Here is a 16222-nt window from a genome sequence, read left to right as displayed (position 1 = left end):
TCTAGCCTGTCAGCCAAACTTTTACCCTGTCAGCCAAACCTGAGACCAAACATTTCGGTTTACCCTTGCAGCTAACTCAGGACCCCAGAGAGTGCAGGGACTCTCGCCCAGGAATTCTTGTTTCCCTAAGAATATTCCACAGCCTTGGAGAGTTACTTTCCCGCTGCCTTGAGTGGACAAGCTAGTACACCTCGTGTCAGACAAGGGAGGCCTGAGCGTGTGGAAAGTTCCGTCATCGGTGCTGGGCGGGGCGAGGATTCCCAGTCTGAGCCTGTCAGCCGAAGGAGACCCCGGGGGCGTGGCTGCGCGGGGCGGTCCGGGGGCGGGGCCTGGGCGTGCCCTGCGGCGTGCGCGGGGCTGGCGAGCGCGCGACGGGGGCGGGGCAGCAGCTGCGGGCCCACGCCGTAAACAGACAACATGGCGGTGGCGGCTGCCGCGGCACCTGGGGCCTTGGGCACCTTGCAGGCCGGCCGTGCCCGCTTGGTGGCCGCTTGCTGTGCGCGGCTAGGCCCCAGGTGGAGGCTGCCCGGTTCCTGGACGTGCTCGCGGGTCGACTCGAAGATATGGGCCCGGGGCTGGACGCCCGCGGCCGGGGGAGCGGCCTGGCAGAGGGGCTACAGCGCAGAGGTTAAGACTGAGGACGAGCTGCGGGTGCGGTACCTGGAGGAGGAGAACCGAGGTGAGGGGTGTGACCCGGGTGACCGCGGGTCTTAGGAAAGGGTCTCAAGGTCGCGTGTTCGGGCTGACGTCAGTGTCTACGGAGAGGCTCGAGGAGGGGTGTCCTCCCTTCCCCCACTCACGCTTTGCAGCTTTTAGTGCTTTCCATGCGTAAAGAGGGCTTCCCTGGTAGCTCAGCTGGTAGAGAATCTGCCTGCAATGCGGGAGACCTGCTTCGATTTGTGGGTTCGATCCCTGGGTTGGGAAGATCCCCTGGAGGAGGGCATGGCAACCCACTCCAGTATTCTTCCCTGGAGAATTCCATGGACAGAGGAGCCTGGCGGGCTTCAGTCCCTGGGGTGGAAAAGAATCGGACACGACTAAGCAACTAAGCACATGCCTAAAGATGTACTGCGGAGCAGCTTACCTGCAAAAGAGGCCCTTGGCGCCAAAGACAGAAATGCAGCTTACGCTTTCATCTGTAATGAGCCAAGGTTAATAAACGGGTGAATGATATTTGCTTCCAGATTTCGTTCTTGCTCTGTAACTGCTTTCTGTTAACTCAGCTATGTAGGGAAGAGTTTTAGAAGCTGCAGTGAAAGTGCGCTTTATTAGAGTATTCGTCAATTTAAAGCTGTTCATCTGGAAAAAAAAAATTTCCCTTTGTTCATTTTATCTTAGAAAGATAGTTTTGTGGACTATTTCACTTCGCAGTTAGACAATTTTGAGTATTTTCTTGGTTTTCCAGTTCCTTTGCTAAGCCTGGAGGAGACACAATTGGGGATGGTATTGATGTTGCCCTTGAGCTCCTTTAGTGGGAGGAGACAGATGCTTTAGCAAAATAGTACAGTGGGAGGAAGGGTTATGATCCAGGGTGTGTGCCAGTCGGTAGGAATGCTGTTAAAGCCCAGCTCCTTTCACTTGCCTTGTTGGGAGAAGCTAAATGGATCATGAAAGGTGGAAATAGCAGTGTGCCAGAAGGGTAGTCTCTGAATTTTGACATGCAGTTATTGAGCACCTATAATCTGTTAAGCAGAAGTGCAAAACCAGTTAAGTCATGATTGATACCTTGAAGCTCCTAGTATAGTGAGAAAGATACTGGTGATTAAAAAAATTATGCTAACTTTAAAGGCTTGATGAGAGCAAAAGGTTGTAATACCCGAAATAGGTATATGATCAGCTATATTTGGTGAGATTGGAATATTCCAGAGGGGAGGTTCTGAGGGTCAAGTTAGGATTTTGCCAGATGTATATGCTGTCCAAGGCATTCCTTGCAATGGAATTTGACATTACTGAGGCAAATTTCTCTGTGCTTCAACTTTCTTGTGTGTAATATAGAAAAAGTAATACAGACTTTGTATGGCTGCTATGGAGACTAGATGGGAGTGTGATATTAATTGCCCACTAAGTATCAATCTAGCTCTCAGTGGGTGCTCTGAAGTATATGATGAGTTATTTCATTTATTTATTATTCCTGACAGAAGAGCATGGTTAAAGGCATGACATATGAACATGTATGGTGTTCTGGGGAAGTGACATAGGGCAAGTGTGGTTGTAGTATGGCATGACAGGTAGAATACTGAGAAATTCAATTGGAAAGTAGATTAGCACTGGAGTGACTAGAGCCGTGAATCCTCCCATCTTTTGGGTAAGCTTAGACTTGTCAGGATTTCAGTTACATTAGGTGTACCAACAGTGCATTAGATACAAAAGCATTGCAGGTACAGCTAGTAATATGCACCATATTCTGTATTTTTTTAACCTAAATAATGCACACTGAACATTAATTTTCATAAAATTTCTGAGAAGTCCTTCAGTTAGGTTTCAACTGGATGAAGGGAAAGAAATCAGAGTATAAATTCAGAATGTTTTCAGTCACTTGAAATGTAAAAATCAGCTACTAGTAAATACAGTTTTTTAAGAAAAGTGACCCGCTTCCTTTCAGGATTGGCCAGGTGACAACTTAGTTTTGTCTAACATTATATATGCTTTGCTTTACTGTAAAACCAGCAATAAGCAGTGCAAAGAAAAACATCCTGGAAAGGCTGATGAAAGTGAAGGAGTCTCCGTGGTGTCTTTGCGTCTCATTAGAGGCGAGTCCAAAATTTTGTCCTCTCAGTGGTCTGCAGGCAGTATGATGACTCTGCTAGGGGTCAGAGGAGCCCCAAACTGCTCTCTGCCCTGTCGGCCTTGTTAGGCTGCTGGAGGTAGGGGGTGCAGAATATATCAGCTCTCATAGGTTTTCTGAGTTCCATATTTGTAATTGATTGCGGAAGCTCAGTTAGACACCAGCTTTCTTGAGTCGTTGTTTCTTGCATTGTTGTCCAGCCTACTGAGCGTTTAGGGCAGTGGTACTGGTTATGGTTTACAAAGGTCTCTTCCTGGTTTCCTGCAGTGGCCTCTTTTATAGGTCTCCAGTCATTCTCCTTTCCAGTTCATTCTTTGCCTTGGTGCTGGAGTTATTTTTTCAAGGCCAAGCAAGAATTGCATCTCTGTTCATTTAGAAACCTCTAGTGGTCTCTAACGGAGAAGGCAGTGGTGACCCACTCCAATACTCTTGCCTGGAAAATCCCATGGACAGCGGCGCCTGGTAGGCTGCAGTTCATGGGGTCGCGAAGAGTCGGGCACCACTGAGCAACTTCACTTTCACTTTTCACTTTCACGCATTGGAGAAGGAAATGGCAGCCCACTCCAGTGTTCTTGCCTGGAGAATCCCAGGGATGGGGGAGCCTGGTGGGCTGCCGTCTATGGGGTCGCGCAGAGTCGGACACGACTGAAGTGACTTAGCAGCAGCAGTGGTCTCTAATGTCTGTAGGCTCTCACACCTACAGATATTAACAGATCATTCATCTCCTTTCTGCTGCACCTAAGCCTTACCTTTTCCTGCTCTTATGTGTCAGTGCTTCTGCACACACCTTCTGGAATGACCTGTCTCCTGTCCCTACCAACCTTCTCCCAGTCCAACAGATTTCTGCTCGTAATTGTGACCCATTTTAAAAATAGTTTTTCTGAACTTTGTCCCAACTTCTGGCAGAAAGAGAACAAATAAGCAAATGCATAATGCAAGTTATTCTTACTACCTGCTCCTTCCTCATCCATTCACATCTTCTGGAGTGTCTTTATAGTCCTTCCACTTTTCTCTGTGTTCTTTACCAGCACTATTCTTGTCCAAGCCTGTGTCACCTCTCAAGTGAATTGTTGCAGAGTTCAGCTAGCTTGCCTTCCTACTGTTGTAACAGATTGATTCCTTTCATGTTTTTCTCATGTTTCAAAAAATGTATTTTCATGTATTTTATGGTGTGTGAATTCTATCTCAATAAAGTTCTCGATTTAGATAGACATGTATATTTTAAAATTTTTATTGAGATAATTCACATTATAAAATTAAAACTGTACCATTGTTTTTAGTATATTTATAGAGTTATGCAACCATCACCATGATCTAGTTTTAGAACATTTTTATCACTCTAGAAAGAAACCATGTTTTCTTTAACAGTGACTCCCCATTTTGAGTGCTCCCTCTCCCTCCAAACTAAGACCCATTTGTCATCTACTTTCTGTCTCAAAAGATTTTTTTTTTCCAACAACATACTTTATTTTAAAAAAATTATTTATTTTTAATTGGAGGATGATTGCTTTACAATATTGTGTTGGTTTCTGCCATGTCTCAACATGAATCAGTCATAGGTATATGTATGTCCCCTCCCTCTTGAAACTCCCTCCAACCAATAGAGTTTTCTGCTTTGGACATTTCACATAAAGAAATCATCTGTGGTTATTTATGGCTTTTTCACTTGGCAGTATGCTCTTATTCTCTTATGTTGTGACATGTATCAATGCTTCATTTCTTTTTATGACTGGATAGTGTTCCATTGTTTGGATTTTTTTGTCTGTTCATTATTGATGTGCATTTGGATCATTTCCACTTTTTGAATCTTGTGAACGGCCCTGCTTAGAACATTTCTATATAAATTTTTATCGATACCCTTTTTTATTTCCACTTGGGAGTGCAATTGCTGGATCCTATGACGATTGTAATTTTATGATTAACATTTTGAGGAACTGCCAGTTTTCCAAAGTGCCTGCAGCATTTTCCATTCCCACCAGCAAAGTGTAAGGGTTCTAATTTCTTCATATGACCAATATTTGGGGTTTTGATTATAGCCACTGTGTGTGTTGTGAAGTGATATCTCAGTGTGGCTTTGATTTGGACTTAAGCTGGAGAAGGAAATGGCAACCCACTCCAGTACCCTTGCCTGGAAAATCCCATGGACAGAGGAGCCTGGTAGGCTACAGTCCATGGGGTCGCAAAGAGTTGGACACGACTGAGTGACTTTACTTTCACTTTAATGGTTAAAGATGTTGACTATGAGGATCTTTTCACATGCTTATTGTTCATGTGTATATCTTCTTTAGAGAAATGTCTTCTCAAATCCTTTTTAATGGGGTTGTTCTTTTGTTGTTGAATTGTGTGTGTTCTTTATATATTCTGGATACAAGTCCCTGTTCAGATATATAACTTGAATATATTTTCTCCTGTTCTATGGGTTATGGGTTGTCTTTTCATCCTTGTTAATTTTGAAGAACCTAAGTTTTTAATTATGGCGTAGTACAATTTTCATGGACAGAGGAGTGTGGTAGGCTACAGTTCTTGGACTTGCAAGAGTTGGACATGACTTAGCCACTAAACCAACAACTGACCAAGAATTTATTTATTTATTTATTTTTGTTGTTCAGTATCAAAGAATCTCTAGAGAATTCTCAGTTTTTTTCAAGAAAGTCACATCAACTGAGATTTTGATAGGCATTGCATTGAATAGGTAGATTGATTTGGGGAATATTGCATTTTTAACAGTGTTAAATTTAGCATTCCATGAACATGGAATATCTTTTCACTCAGCAGTGTTTTGTATTTTTTCAGTGTATAAGTCTTGCCCGATTTTTATTAAATTTATTTCTAACTATTTCATTCTTTTTGGATGCTACTGTAAATGGAATTGTTTTTCTTAGTTTTCAGATTGCTCATTGCTGTCCTACAGTAATACAGTTGTTTTTGTATGTTGATCTTGTGTCATGCAACTCTGCTGAACTTGCTTATTTATTCTCATAGTTTTTTAGTGGGTTTCTTAATATTTATATATATACAAGATCCATGTCATCTGCACATAGAAGAAATTTTACTTATTCTTTTCCAATCTGGATGCCTGTTATTTCTTTCTCTTGTGTAATCTCCTTCCTTAAGCCTCCATTACAGTGTAGAGTAAAAGTATCAAGAATAGACATCCGAGTCTTTTTCCTGATATGTGGTGAAAGCATTCATTCTTTCACCATTAAGTATGATATTAGCTGTGGGTTGTTGGTAGATGTCCTTTATCAGGTTGAAGGAACCTCTGTCTATGAATACTTTAAGTGTTTTTATCTGGGTGAAAGTAAGTGAAAGTTGCTCAGTCATGTCTGACTCTTTGCGATCCCATGGACTATATAGTCCATGGAATTCTCCAGGCCAAAATACTGGAGTGAGTAGCCTTTCCCTTCTCCAGGGGATCTTCCCAGCCCAGGGATCGAATCCTTGTCTCCCGCATTGCAGGCGGATTCTTTACCAGCTGAGTCACAAGGGAAGCCGAAGCATACTGGAGTGGGTAGCCTTTCCCTTCCCTAGAAGATCTTCCTGACCCAGGAATCGAACCAGGGTCTCCTGCATTGCAGGCGGATTCTTTACCAACTGAAATATGAGGGAAGCCCTTTATCTGGTTGAATTTTGTCCAATTCTTTTTCTGCATCTATTGACATGATTGTATGACTTTTCTTGTTAAGCCTATTATGTGATCCATTATGTTAATTGATTTTCAAGTATTGAACAGTCTTGCACACCTGGAATAAATCCCACTTGATTTTGGGGTGTAATTGTTTTTATACATTGCTGCATTTAATTTGGTAACAGTTTATTGAGGACTTTTGCATATATGTTCATGAAAGATAGTGGTCTTTAGTTTTCCATTCTTGGTATATCTTTGTCTGGTTTTGGTATAAGGGAAATGCTTGCTTCATAGAATGAGCAAGGAAGTGCCCCTTCTGGCTTCTATTTTCTGGAAGAGATTGTGGAGAAATTGTATCATTTTTTTCTTTGACTGTTTTGGTAGAATTACAAAAACTATCTGCACCTGATGTTTTCTGTTTTAGAAGCTTATTAATTGTTAATTACATTTCTTTAATAGATGTAGGCCTATTTGACTTGTCTCTTTCTTGTCCTGGTAGGTTGTGCCTTTCAAGGAAGTGGGTTTATTTCATATGAGTTAGTAAATTTGTTGGCATATCGTTGTTCATAATGTTTCTTTATTATGCTTGTATCAATGAGATTCAGTAGTGATGAATTTCTCATGTTAGTAGTTTGTATTTTCTTTCAAAAGATTTCTGATATTAGTAGTTTGTTTTCTTTCTCGCTCTCTCTCCCATGGCGAGCCTGACCAGAGGTTTATGAATTTATTGATCTTTTTAAAGAACTAAGTTTTGATTTGACTGATTTCTTTTCTACTGATTTTCTGTTTTTATGGCATTGATTTCTTCTGATTTTTAATTTTTTCCCCCACTTACTTTAGATTTAATTTGTTGTTTGTTTTCTAGCTTCTTAAGGTGGAAGTGTAGATTTCCAGTTATGGACATTTCTTAATAAGTGCATCAGTGTTACCAGTTTTCATCTAAGCACTGCTTTTTCTGTGTCACACATATTTTCGTTTCAGTTGCTCAGTCGCCTCCGACTCTTTGTGACCCCATGAATACAGGCCTCCCTGTCCATCACCAACTCCCAGAGTTCACCTAAACCCATGTCCTTTGTGTCGGTGATGCCATCCAACCATCTCATCGTCTTCCGTCCCCTTCTCCTCCTACCCTCAATCTTTCCCATCATCAGGGTCTTTTCAAATGAGTCAGCTCTCCGCATCAGGTGGCCAAAGTATTGGAGTTTCAGCTTCAACATCAGTCCTTCCAGTGAACACCCAGGACTGATCTCCTTCAGGATGGACTGGTTGGATCTCCTTGCAGTCCAAGGGACTCTCAGAGTTTTCTCCAACACCACAGTTCAAAAGCATCAGTTCTTTGACACTCAGCTTTCTTTATAGTCCAACTCTCACATCCATGCATGACTACTGGAAAAACCATAGCCTTGACTAGACAGACCTTTGTTGACAAAGTAATGTCTCTGCTTTTTAATATGCTGTCTAGGTTGGTCATAACTTTCCTTCCAAGGAGTAAGCGTCTTTTAATTTCATGGCTGCAATCACCATCTACATTGATTTTGGAGCCCAAAAAAATAAAATCAGCCACTGTTTCCACTGTTTCCCCGTCTATTTGCCATGAAGTGATGGGACTGGATGCCACGATTGTAGTTTTCTGAATGTTGGGTTTTAAGCCAACTTTTTCACTCTCCTCTTTCACTTTCACCAAGAGGCTCTTTAGTTCTTCTTCACTTTCTGCCATAAGGGTGGTGTCATCTGCATATCTTAGGTTATTGATATTTCTCCTGGCAATCTTGATTCCATCTTTTGCTTCCTCCAGCCCAGTGTTTCTCATGATGTACTCTGAATTTAAGTTAAATAGGCAGGGTGACAAAATACAGCCTTGACGTACTCCTTTCCCGATTTGGGACCAGTCTGTTTCGTGTCCAGTTCTAACTGTTGCTTCCTGACCTGCATACAGGTTTCTCAAGAGGCAGGTCAGGTGGTCTGGTATTCCCATCTCTGTCAGAATTTTCCACAGTTTATTGTGATCCACATAGTCAGTGGCTTTGGCATAGTCAATAAATTAGAAATAGGTGTTTTTCGGAAACTCTCTTGCTTTTTCAGTGATCCAGCAGATGTTGGCAATTTGATGTCTGGTTCCTCTGCCTTTTCTAAAACCATCTTGAACATCTGGAAATTCATGGTTCAGGTATTGCTAAATCCTGGCTTGGAGAATTTTTAGCATTACTTTACTAGCCTTTGAGATAAGTGCAATTGTAGGGTAGTTTGAGTATTCTTTGGCATTGCCTTTCTTTGGGATTGGAATGAAAACTGACCTTTTCAGTCCTGTGGCCAGTGCCGAATTTTCCAAATTTGCTGACATATTGAGTGCAGCACTTTCACAGCATGATCTTTCAGGATTTGAAATAGCTCAACTGGAACTCCATCACATCCACTAGCTTTGTTCCTAGTGATGCTTCCTAAGTGGTGGGGGGTGGGGCACACATATTTTGGTAAGTTGTATTTTCAGTTTCATTTAGTTAGAAATATTTTAAATTTCTCTCTAGATTTCTTCTTTTACTTATATTTTACTTAGAAGTACCTTATTTAATCTCCAAGTATTTTGAAGTTTTCCAGCAGTCTTTCTGTTACTGATTCCTGGGGTTTATTTCCATTGTTATTTAGGCACGTACTTCAGTATGATTTCTATTTTAAATTTGTTACGGTGTGTTTTTGGCCCAAAATATGGTCTGTCATGGTGACTATCCATATGACCTTGGGAAGAATGAGTAGTCTGCTGTTGTTGGATGCAGTATTCTATATTCAGTTAGATATAGTATTCAATTAGGTTTAGTTGATTTTTTTGTTGGTATTCAGTTCAGCTGTACTGTTAATTGATTTTCTGCCTGCTGGATCTATTAGTGATAGAGGCAAGTTGAAATTTGCAACTGTAATGATGGATTTGTTTATTTCTCCTTGTAATTCTATCAGTTTTTAAATCATGCAGATTTAAGCTCTGTTGTTTGCTGAATACACATGGATTATTATGTTGGAGAAATGACCCCTCCAGCATCACCCCCTTTTCTCGCTCAGATTATTCTTTGTTCTGAGATCTGCTTTTTCTGAAATTAATGTTTCCACTCCAGGTTTTATTAGTGTTGTTGTTGTTTAGTTGCTAAGTTGTGTTTGGCTTTTGTGACCCCATGGACTGTAGCCCACCAGGCTCCTCTGTCTGTGGGATTTTTCCAGGTAAGAATACTTAATTGGGTTGCCATTTCCTTCTACTGATCTTCCTGACCCAGGGATTGAACCCAAGACTCCTACATTGGCAGGCGATTTCTTTACTCCTGAGCCACCTGGGAGGTCCTTTTTTAGTGTTAGCATTGATTATCTTTCTTCATCTTTTGATTTTTTAAATCAGTGTGTGTCTTTTTCTTTTTTTTTTTTCAGTGTGTGTCTTTATATTTAAAGTGGATTTCTTGTATATGTCATATGGTTGGGTCTTGTTTTAATCCACTCTGACAGTATCTGTCTTTTAATTAGTGTATTTTAGACCATCCTTAAATTGATTATTGAACTGGTTGGATTATTATGTATTTGTAACTGTTTTCTATTCATTGCCCTTGTTTTTTTCTTTCATTTTCTGACTTTCACTCTTTTGCTGCCAATTTTCTTCCCTGTTTTAGCTTATCAGTTACCCTTTTTTAGAAATTTTATTGGTTGCCGTGTTATTTGCAGTACATGTTTACAACTAATCTACATCTACTACAACACTAGATGACTTCATAGTGGTAAAGGTATAAATGCATATTCCCATTTCTTTCCTCCATACCATTGCTGTCATTCTTTACACTTTTCTGTGAGCTACAGTCACCACATACGTTATTGCATTATTGTTTGGAATAAGTTGTTATCATTTAGTTATGTCAAAAAGAACATTGAAATTTATTTAATAGTCTGTTGTTAGCAGTAGTTGGGCTTAATAGTTCTGAATTTGTTTTCCTTTTATTGTAGAATAGAGCAAATGAAAACCTGTTGGTCTTGGGAATTAGACTTTTCATTATGATGAAAAGAGAAGAGAAGGAGAGAGACGGTACAAATATGGGATGGGGGAAAGTGAGGAAGAAACTTGTTGCATTGGATTTGAATTAGAGTTACCAGGACAAACTTTAAAAAATCATAAGTATATTGTATGTATACATATTTACATTTATTTCCTTTTCTGACCACTTAAGTTGTCTAAATGAAATGATGCCATGGTAGCAATAAACATATCTGATATCCAGATTTTGGTTCCTAAAGACTATTCTCCCACTGAAAGAAGCCAGGACTTTTTGGAGAAATGTCTGATTTCAGGTCTGGAGCAGGGAACGTGAAAGGTGAGTCTGGAATATCTTTGTGGGCCAGAAAGCAAGGAAGTGTTCAAATAGTAAAAGGGTCGTGGCAGGGGACAGCCTTACAGGGCTCTCACTGAGCCTATCTGGGGTAATTTGAACATTAATGGATTAATGGATTAATGGAACAGTGTTAATGGATTATATAGCACCTTGATTAAAGAATCCATGAAGCCATAGAGATTGCTCAAAATAGTGGGGTAGGGAAGAACATATTTTTATAGAAGAGTGGTAGGAATGATAGAAAAGCACCATTTTTTGAAACCACCAAGATAAAAATAAAGGAATTATCATGGCAATGAGATACAGATGCTTAATCTTTTTCCAAGTCGGTATATTCCAAGTCCCAACACTGCTTAATCATCTTTACTCCACTTTTTTGAAGGGCATTTTTATCACAAGCTGAATTTCCATACTGTTTTTCTGTTCTGTTTTATGATCTCTGGAGATGTTCTCCATTATTTTATGATTAAAGCTGTGTTGTGTTTCTGTAGGACCGGGTACTCACTCCTTCATCTTTACTCTTTTTTTTTTTTTCCTTTGTGTCATTCCTTTTCCTGCATGGTTATTTTTCTGCAAGAGTTTTTGAATGTTCTTGTATAATTTCAGAAAAAGGCTTATCAGTATTTTTATTGGCATTGTGTTGGATTTAAAGTTAGAATATTTATACGATTTTTTCAACATAAAAACATGTTGTTTCCATTTGTTAATACTTTTTTTTTTTTTTTAAGGACAGTTTAAAAAGTGCCTACCCACAGGGTTTGCACATTTATGTTACGTGTATCCCGGGTCATCCTGCCTCCTGTCTGGTTCATAAAAATGAAATAATTTGTTTCACTGTATCTTCTAAGTGGTTTCCTTTCTCCCTCTGTTTCTCTATTTCTCTTTATAGGAAGGCTGTTGTTTCTGTATATATTACTGTCATGTGTTTCAAAGAAATATGCTTTTGTTTGCAGTAGTTTTTTATTTGATTTGGATTTTCTAGCTTTATAATCATCATCTGTTAATGATTTTCTAATGTTTCTAAAATTTGGGTATTATAAAATTGCTGCATATTCTTTTTCTATTCACGTGAAAGATTTCTGGGTTAGTTCATTATATTTTTAGTGTAAGTTCTCACTACTTTTATAGTATTTTAAGGAGCCTGAATTATATATGGTTTATCAAAAGTATTCTGTTCACTAGTTTTCAGTACTTTGAATATTACATGTGATTTGTTATTAAAAATTATTAAATTATTGAGGTTTACAAAATCCTAAATTAGCAATATGTACTCATTGGTAAAGTTAAAAAACAAAAAAGCACCTTGGAAGGGTGCTACCTCTTCACTTTCAAACCCTTTTATCAAAAGTAAAGAGTTTATATTTTGAGTCCTTGTTGTGAACGATAATTTTATTCACTTCTGATTTGTGTTACTTACATAATTATTTATATAGGCAGTTTCTGAACTTTTTCTGGTGTAAGGTCAGAAACTGTTTGCTGTTCTACATCTTTAATCTTCTAATTGTACAATTTCTGTCATTTGTAACCTTAGTTTATATCATCAGAACTTTTGATAGTTGCATCTTGTTCTCTTATCCAGTGCTTTATCTAGAGACTGACCTGGTGCTTTATCTAGAGATTGAATATAAACAGAGTTTGTAGTGTTATTGATAATATTTATGTTGGTTCTACCTTCACTATATCTTTAGAAGCAGTCTACTTTCCATCTCTGCTCCAGTGCCTATGGGATCTCTTACTTGGATCTCTGCAGTAGTATCTTGTTTAGTATCCCTACTATACATTTTTTTTGGCCTATGTAGATGAAATTCACATAATAGGAAATTTACCATTTTAACTTTTCAAGGTGTACATCCAGTAGTTTTTAGGTTATTCCATGTTTACAACCATCACCACTGTCTTAATTCCTTTCAAATTGCTTTCAAAACAAAACCATGCTTCTTAGTCACTTCCTCCTCATCCCATTCTCCCCAAGGTTTTCAAAACCCACTATCTCCTTTCTGTCTTTATGGAGTTTGTCTATACTAGGTACTTTATAGAAGTAGAATCATACCATGTGTGATTTATGTCTGAGTTCTTTCAGCCTGATGTTTTCAGAGTTCATCTGTTTTACAGCATGTATCAGCATTTCATTTGTTTTTATGGCTGAATAATATTCCATTGAATGGATATGCCTTTTTTTTTTTTTTTTTTTTTAGTTTTTAGATACAATGAGTAATGCTGTTGAATACTTGTGAATAGTTATTTGTTTGATTGTATGTTTTCATTCTCTTGCTCAGATACCTAGGAGTAGAATCATTGGGTCATGTGGTAATTTTGTGTTTAGTGTTTGGAGAAGCCACCAGACTGTATGAGAGTGTATATGAGAGTTCTTCTCTCTCCACATCCTTGTCAATGCTTGTTTCTTTTTAAAAAAAATTAAAGCTATCTTACTGGGCATAAAGTAACTTTTGTGGTTTTTGATTTGCATTTCTTTAGTAACAAATTCTTTGTCTCATTTAATTTTGAAAAAAAAAATGTTAATTTTTTAACACCAGAAACATTTTGTATTGGTGTACAGCCAATTAACAATGTTGTGGTAGTTTCAGGGGAACAGCAAAGGGACTCAGCCATAGGTACACATGTATCCATTCTCTCCCAAACCCCTACTCCCATCCAAGCTGGCACATGACATTGAGCAGAATTCCATGTGTTACAGAACAGGTCCTGGTTGGTTTTCTCTTTTAAATATAGCAGTGTGTACATGACTTTCCCAAAGTCCTCAACTATTCCCTTCCCCCCAACAACCGTAAGTTTGTTTTCTAAGTCTGTGAGTAAAAAATGGGCAGAAGACCTGAACCGACATTTCCCCAAAGAGGACATACAAATGGCCAATAGGCACATGAAGAGATGTTCAGCATCGCTAATTATTAGAGAAATGCAAGTCAAAACTACAGTGAGATATTACCTCAGACTGGTCAGAATGGCTATCATCAAAAAATGCACAAACAACAGATGCTGGAGAGGGTGTGGAGAGAAGAGAGCCCTCTTATACCGTTGGTAGGAATGTAAATTGGAACAGCCACTATGGAGAACAGTAGGGATGTTCCTGAAAAAACTAAAAATGGAGCTGTCATATGACCCTGCAGTCCCTCTCCTAGGCATATATCCAGAGAAAAACATGGTCTGAAAAGAAACATGCCCCTCAGTGTTCATTGTAACACTGCTTATGGTAGCCGAGATATGGAAGCAACCTTATTGTCCATCAGCAGAGGAATGGATGAAGAGGATGTGGTGCATGTGTACAAGGCAATGTTACTCAGCCGTTAAAAAGAATGGAATAATGCCCTTTGCAGCAACAAAGGTGGACCCAGAGAGCATCATACTGAGTGAAGTAAGTCAGAGAGAGAGAAGTATCATATGATATCCCTTATATGTGGAATCTAAAAAGAAATGATACAAATGAGTCTCATTTAATTTATTGTGTCTTCTTTGGAGAAATATTTCTTCATCTCTGCCTGTTTTTCAGTGGAATTGTCTTTTTGTTGTGAGTGGTACCTATTCTTTATATGATCTCAATATTAACCCCATATCAGATGTATCATTTACAAATATTTTCTATTCTGTGGGTTTTTTCACTTCCTTGTTAATTTTGATGAAGTCTAGTTTATCTGTTTTTTTCTTTCGTTGCTTGTGCTTTTGTTGCCATGTTTAAGTCAGTGTTGCCTAAACCAGGATTGTGAAGATGTATACATTTGTTTCCTTCTGAGAGTGTTAAAGTTTTAGGTCTTAGATCCATTTTGAGATAATTTTGTGTGTGCTGTGAGTAAATGGCCCAACTCGGTTCTTTTGTGGGTGAATATCCGGTTGTCCACCCCTGTTTGTTGAAAAGTCCTGCACTATTGCATGGTCTTGGTATCCTTGTTGAGAACAAATTGATCATTCATTTTTATTGCTGAGGTCTTTCTTTATTACTTAGACCTCTTTCAGTGTGTTTTGTAGTTTTCAGTGAACTTTCTTGGTTAAGTTTATTCCTAAGCAATTGTGTGTGTGTGTGTGTGTGTGTGTGTGTGTGTGTGTGTATATTTGATGCTGTTACAAATCAAATTGTTTTCTTAATTTCATTTTTGGAGTGTTCATTGATAGTGTATAGAAATATAACTCATTTTTGTATATTGATATTATATTATGCAGCTTTACTGAGTTCACTTATTAACTCTAATAGTTTTTGATGGATTCATTGGGATTTTCTGTGTGTAAGACCATGTTATTTGTGAATGGAAATAGACTTCTTTTTTTCCCTCATAGCTCAGTTGGTAAAGAATCTGGCTGCAATGCAGGGGACCCTGGTTCGATTCCTGGGTCAGGAAGATCTGCTGAGAAGGGATAGGCTACCCACTCCAGTATTCTTGGGCTTCCCTTGTGGCTCAGCTGGTAAAGAATCCGTCTGCAATGCAGGAGACCTGGGTTCACTTGGGAAGATCCCCTGGAGGAGGGAAATGCTACCCACTCCAGTATTCTGGCCCAGAGTGTTCCATGGACTGTATAGTCTATGGGGTTGCAAAGAGTTGGACACAACTGAGCAACTTTCACTTTCACTTTTTTTCCCTATCTGGATTCCTTTTATTTCTTTTTCTTACCTAGTTACCCTGGCAGGAATTTCCATTACATTGTTAAACAAAAGTGGTGAAAATGGACATCCTTATCTAATTTTTTTATCTTAGGGAGAAGACTTTAAGTCTTTTAACTTTAAATATGATAATTGTAAGTTGTTTTTTTTTTTAAATAAATGTCATTTATTAGGTTGAGGAAGTTTCCTTCTGTTACTACTTTGTTGAGGTTTTAAAGTTATTATTTTTTAAAAATCATTGAAAGTATGTTGGATTTTTGTCCAGTGTTTCTTTTGCGTCAGTTGAGGTGATCATATAGTTTTAAAATATTTTCTTTTATTCTGTTAGTGTGGTGTATTACTTTGCTCAATTTTTGTGCTGAACTACCCTTGCATTCCTGGGATAAATCCCTCTTGGTCATGACTGCTAAATTTGAATTGCTAGTATTTTGTTGAGATTTTTACATCTGTATTCATAAGGGATATTGGTCTAGTATGTTCTTGCTTCCTTATAATCTGTTTTTTACACTGTGGCCTGAGTGACCTTTTTAAAATGTAAGTTTGAACATAGAAATAAATTTCCCCAGTTTGAAAAAAAGCTATTAGAAATGCATAGCAAACATTATACTAAAAGGCAAATGCTTAGAAACATTTTCATTAAAGGTATTGACAAAATAAAGGAACTTATTATTTTTGCTAATATTATATTGGACTTGAAGTCCTAGCTAAAGTGAAATAGCAGGAGAAGAAAATGAGAAATTAACATTGGAGCAGAAAGCATAACTGTTAGTATTTTTGAACAAGATTTATTATTGACTTAGAATATTGAAGAGAACCACATAAGTCTTTTAATATTTCATAAGTTTGCC

The 16222-nt window shown here is 38.6% G+C and overlaps 1 protein-coding gene across 5 annotated transcripts in view; it reads left to right on the top strand.

The window, feature by feature from the left end:
• Positions 1–364: 364 nt before the first annotated feature.
• The window catches only part of AUH (AU RNA binding methylglutaconyl-CoA hydratase), a 204339-nt gene continuing 188481 nt past the window's right edge, over positions 365–16222 (top strand). For 2 of the 5 annotated variants that reach the window (XR_011484963.1, XM_070459414.1), the window contains exon 1: positions 365–679. Coding sequence is in view for 4 of the 5 variants with exons in the window: in XM_070459414.1 (XP_070315515.1) it covers positions 418–679 (262 nt within the window). In the remaining variant the exon portion in view is untranslated. The remainder of the gene's footprint in view (positions 680–16222) is intronic. The other 3 variants (XM_070459413.1, XM_070459411.1, XM_070459412.1) reach the window with 2 other exon arrangements.

The sequence above is a fragment of the Odocoileus virginianus genome, chromosome 31 (assembly GCF_023699985.2).
Source record: "Odocoileus virginianus isolate 20LAN1187 ecotype Illinois chromosome 31, Ovbor_1.2, whole genome shotgun sequence".
NCBI lineage: Eukaryota > Metazoa > Chordata > Mammalia > Artiodactyla > Cervidae > Odocoileus > Odocoileus virginianus.
The sequence above is the reverse complement of the archived record's forward strand: the minus strand, read 5'-3'. Positions and strand labels throughout refer to the sequence as shown.